Source organism: Anarrhichthys ocellatus, unplaced genomic scaffold (assembly GCF_004355925.1).
Source record: "Anarrhichthys ocellatus isolate YVR2014 unplaced genomic scaffold, GSC_Weel_1.0 scaffold88, whole genome shotgun sequence".
NCBI lineage: Eukaryota > Metazoa > Chordata > Actinopteri > Perciformes > Anarhichadidae > Anarrhichthys > Anarrhichthys ocellatus.
In genome coordinates, this window is record NW_022280118.1 from 1,053,062 (window position 1) to 1,058,563 (window position 5,502).

Genomic DNA, 5,502 nt, shown 5'->3' on the forward strand with positions numbered 1-5,502 from the left:
CAGACTATTATATATCTAAGAAAGCAGAATATATCATATTTTGATTTAAAACTGCTTTTATCAATATTTTTTACATTAATGTCTCAAAGGACTACGTTTAATATTGTCACCCATGAACCCAGAGACAGAATTATCACCAACTCTGCAGGATTAGTATTTTCACTCTTTTCTCTCCACTCCATCTTTTATTTAATTTCATTTACTTTAGAATTTCCTGTCTTACTAATTCCACCTAAGTCTTTTATTCATTATATGTTTTTTCTGCTCACAGTCCATGAAAACACACACACACACACACACACACACACACACCCTTCCTCTTCAGCATGCATGTAAAACCCAGCAGGGCGGTGACTACGGGTATGATGGTGATGTGGTAATCGCACAAAAAAACATGTATGTTGTCCCACTTCCTTTTTCCACCAGAGTATGTTCTCTCATCACTCGTCTTTCTAAACTATTTCTAAGCTAAATGAGTGTCCATGAATATAATAGACCAGCGGTTGCCAACCTCTTTTCCTTGAAGCGTATTAAATGAGTCTCTTTTTGTTAAATCAACTTCCTTTAATGAATATAACTCGTCAGTTTCCTCAACATAAAAAAGGCGATAACGTCTTGACTGATTTTGCTTTTGGATTTTACAACGCTCAGAAACAAATGTAATCCTACACATGGTATAATGCAAACAATAACAGTATTGCCTGATCTCCATTTGCAACTGTGCAGAGAAACTAAGTTTGAACTAAATGTTTTGAGTTTAGAGTGAGGACAAAAAAAAAAAATAGTTGATATGGAGACTTTTGTATGATTTAGGTTTATTATGTGTATTATTATGATTTTAGCTATTCATGTGCAAATCTAATTTTGACAAACTCAGACAAATCCTGGAGCACCCCCTTTGATCTTTGGGGGGCAGAGACCCCAGGTTGGGGACCACTGTACTCGACAGTACAATAACAAAGCCGATATTTAAGAAAGATTCAAAAGCCTGTCGAGTGTGACACTCACCACTGGGGGGTTTGGGCCTCGGGGGAACACTTTTCTTCGGTGGCAGAGCTGGCGTGTCATTCTTCCTGCTGAATGGGTCGTCCACAAACGCCGGCTGGAAAGAACGAGTGAAAGGAAGAACATGTGGTTGATTAGCTGCACTTTCAATATACTAGAATCTGACAGTCCGTGACACAACTGGAGAAATGGTGGCATCAGGAAACACTTCAACTTATCAGTTTGTGCCAATTGTGCCAATACGGCATTTTACGGTACATATCTGCACCAAAAAAGTGATTTCAGGATGAGTGCTGGCCTCTGGTACCTTCTGGTAGTCTGGCAGCCAGCTGGCCCGGCCTTCAAAAGGGTCTCGAGGATTCGACATGAGGCTGAAGTCTGCAAATCCTGCAGAGCTGTTGCTGCTGCTGTTGAACGAACTGCTGCCGAACGGGTCCAGCGTGCCAAACAGGTCTGAAAAAAGTAACAATGAATTCACATCAACAAGCTCTTTTACACGCAGTGAACACAGTTAGTAGCTACCTTAAAATGTTCAGTGTTGTTGAGACCACTTTTCTTCTACTTCGGCACGTTTGATACCGAAGCTGACTAACACACACAGAGGAGCAACAGTACGGCATACACCTCACAGATGCAATGCAATCCAATGCAACACCAACGCAAACTACAGCAAAGATGACCAAAAGGTAACTAACTGTCATGGTGTCAGCTACAATTCAATATCTAATTTGCACTTTTACTGTATTTAAAAAAAAAAAAGATGCAGTTTTTGTTTTTAAAATTCAGCCAGGTTAATGTTCCCAGTGCATTTCAGCAGGCGAGAGTTCCATAAAAATGAAGGAAAGGGTCGGGTAGTCAATCCTTCCTGTGGTATCAAAGACTCTCAGGACTAGTTCTAGATGACCAGCTTGGTGCTGATTTAAATTCACACATTATTATTCATAAAAACAAAAAACGGGGTTTAGAAAAGCATGTTCCATAAAACCGGCCTTGTTTACCTCACTGATAGAATGAGGTTCAGTAGCTTATAAACAGATACTGTACAGTTCTACTTGACACTCAAAAGACATTTGTTATAGTAAGTCAGTACAGTAAATAGTACATTTAGGGGGGTCTAGTGGACGTTTGTGCCCTCCAGGCACTTCACGTGGATTGGATGGACGTGAAGTCAGAGTGACCTTTGACCACCAAAATCTAATCAATTCATCCTCGAGTCCAAGTGGACGTTCGTGCCACAGTTGAAGAAATCCCCCCCAGGCCTTCCTGAGATATTGCATTCACGAGAATGGACGAGGCAGACGGATGGACGTGGACTGACAACCCAAACAAATAATGCCTCGGGCCACGGCATAAAGAACTGTTTTTTGCCAAACTTATGGTGTGGCTCCAGAGATGGTGATTTCGGTTAGTCGGGTCACAACTTTGGTCCAGACTGAAATCTCTCAACAACGACTAAATGATATGAACATTTTGTACAGACATTAATGGTTCCCTTTCAATGAAGCCTACCTACTTTGGGGACCCCCTGACTTTTCCTCCAATGACGAACAATGGTTGAGATTTGTGTCCATTAATTAAATGTCTCGACAATTATTGGATGGATCGCCATCAAATTTGGTACACCTCAGGAATTAGCGATATTAATGAGCAAATGTTGGCATGGTAACACACTAAACTAAGATGGTGAACATAGCGTGTAAACCTCAGCGTGTTAACATTGACATACTGAGCATTCTAGCATCTGAAGCTAGCATTTAGCTCTTACTTTAGCATTTCAAAGAATGTTTCTAATCATTAGTTTCAAGAAAATGTTGCATATGGCAGAATCAAGAATTGACCATGGATCCCATTTGCTATAATGGTGTTTCTAAGCAGCAACAGGTCTGCTTACAGATTGTACAAAATAAGATGCTACGTTACGGTTTTGATTTTAATAAGAGCCCATTCAAATACAAAACATTTAGATATTTTGGTCAGAAATGCCAGACCTAACCGGAGCCAGTGTGGGTGCTGTGTAGCTGTATTTGAAGTAGTATGGACGATCAGAGTCAGGAAGTGAGTAAGCAAACGTGACACCTTCCCTCTCCAGACACTGTTTTAATAGGCCAACCAACATGGTAACCTCAGGCTGAGCAAACAGTGGCCCCGCTATGGTGACAGGCTCCAGTTACCTCCAATCACTGAGGCATTCAAGCCGACCCACAATGTGTACGTGTTTGTACGGACAGCACCGATATCTTGGAGGAAATGAAAGAGCTTTTCTCCTGCTGAGGGGAACAAACAGCTGACTGAAGAGCTCTGCTGCACTGACTGACGTCATATATTCACTCGTTTAAGGGTTATGCCACCACAAACCCAACTAAACTACCGCCAGAGACGCAATGAAAGGTGTCACAGAACTGACTCCTAGCTAACCTCAAACTAGGGTTGGGAAAAGTGTCTAGTTTTCTAAACTGTTGTACCAAGATTTACCACGGTCACTATCGCTTTAATATCTATGCTTGAATTAAGCCATTGTAGGAAATGCTGTAAATCAATGAGAAAAACTTTTACGGCAATATTGGATATTGGCGAGCACAAAGAATGACTGATTCCATTCATTTCTTTTCAAAGAAAACACATGATGTCCAAAGCCACATGTGAGGGAACACAGAAATAAACCATACCTGGTCCTTTGGGTTTTGGGTTGCTTGAAGAGAATGGGTCATTGCTTGTGAAGTGACTGGTTTGCTGCTGGAAGCATAAGAAGATTTAATTAATTTAACTATAAATTCATATGTTATGTCTTGAGTGTTTTTTATTACCATCTATGTAAAATCTGAATTCACCCACATTTTGATTTTATACAGTTTTTAGTGAAATGCAGAATAGGCAATACCAGAATTCTCAAGAAATTCTTACAGCACTTATCAATCCAAAGGAAAGGCTGAACTTGTTAGTGATTCAAATAAGCCAACAATAGGCAGTCATCTTAAAATCTGTGGGGATTTTATATTATTCTATAAATTAAAATTCCATGTTCTGGTCTTCGATCTTGAACAAGTACCTTGGAAGGTAATGTGGCACTTTTACTGAAGGGGTCCGGTATGGAGAAGGGATCCATCTTTGTGGTCTTCTTGAAGAAATCTTCCGACGAAGCCTTGAACGGATCCGTCTCTTTAAACGGGTCTCCTCCAAAAGGATCTGCAGCGGTGAGTGATGGACAACTTCAGCTATTGAAGATTCTCCCTGTAGTGTTTCTTAAACTTTTGTATAAACTAGAGAACAGGACCAACATTGCTCAGGAATTTCAAAAGACAGGTTACTTTTTCAAACGCTTTGTGACAGTGTGAGCCACGACAAATACTACATTGAGCGCTTGACACGGCTTGGATTTCAACTTTGTCTGTGCAATTTTAATGTGCAACCAATGAGGGATCAGCCGTTTGTGACATAATGTAAATTTTGTATACACTCTGCACTAACTCTGGGCCCAACCTTGTGATGGGCTCAGCTAACCCTGCTGATCATATGTATTGTTTTTCAAAGTCTGGAGTTTACCTCCACCAAAGGATTGTGGGAGATTTGATCAAATGGGCCAATTAGAAGTCACCAATTAAAAACTCTTAAGCAGCACTTAAAAACTTGAATAACCTAAAAAAATAACGATTTCTTTTGTTACGGTAAAATAAAAAATAATTATCATGACGTGTAAAACTTGTTTATCTGCTGATGTTATGGATCTGTTTTGGAATGCACTTCTTTTGACAATAAAATTAAGAATCTTTTTTTTACCTTGAGTGGCCAGAGTAAAACAATTAGGAAAAAAATGTGTCACGTGAAACAAGTTAAAAAACAGTTCTCTAGAGACATCAGTATCATGTTACATTATTTGTCATTACAGTTAACGAACAGGAGGTAATTCTCCTGGAAAGTCTTGGTGATAAAGGAAATAGTGGAATCTCTGTCTAAAAATGAACTAAAACAGCTTAAGCGGTTCAGTTAATCAGTTGTCTGCACACCTCCCTTCAACATCTGGTCTTAAAATATTTGACCGTCTATGTTTTGCAGTATTGCAATCACAACAAAATGAACAGCTTCCATGGAATCTAATAGACGGTTATGATAAGAGGCACCCTGTAAGTCATGCACCCGGGGGAGAGTACGCTGCGTTCACACTAAATCAGGCGTAGCAGAGAAAATGCCAGTCCTCCAATTCATTTGAATGTGGGTGGCGCGTTTGGGCTGCGTGGGGGGAGGGGTGCAGTAAGAATATGGACCAAACGGGCAATAACAGGCTGTACACTGTGGAGCAGTTTCACTGGTGTGAAAAATGGTGATTTCTATCGCTGATCTCCATCTACCAAGCAGAGAAGTGAAACTCCACAATATCGCTGAAGGGGGAAGTGTGACAGAAGTCACGGTTGAACGCGCTGCCGTTTCACATATGTGGAGGGACGCCGGTTAAAGACACGGCTGGCTGCCCCCCCCCCTCTCCGGCCCAGCCCGCCCTCCCCA

General features: G+C 40.8%; 1 protein-coding gene across 9 annotated transcripts in view; it reads right to left on the bottom strand.

Moving 5' to 3' along the window:
- Positions 1-6: 6 nt before the first annotated feature.
- Positions 7-5,502, bottom strand: part of eps15l1a (epidermal growth factor receptor pathway substrate 15-like 1a) — a 38,851-nt gene continuing 33,355 nt past the window's right edge. For 6 of the 9 annotated variants that reach the window (XM_031875283.1, XM_031875284.1, XM_031875279.1 and 3 more), the window contains 4 exons: positions 4,052-4,188; positions 3,672-3,738; positions 1,313-1,458; positions 7-1,102 (listed from right to left, as the gene is read on the bottom strand). In XM_031875283.1, the coding sequence (XP_031731143.1) occupies positions 839-1,102; positions 1,313-1,458; positions 3,672-3,738; positions 4,052-4,188 (614 nt within the window). In that variant the 3' untranslated portion in view covers positions 7-838. The remainder of the gene's footprint in view (positions 1,103-1,312; positions 1,459-3,671; positions 3,739-4,051; positions 4,189-5,502) is intronic. The other 3 variants (XM_031875286.1, XM_031875278.1, XM_031875281.1) reach the window with 1 other exon arrangement.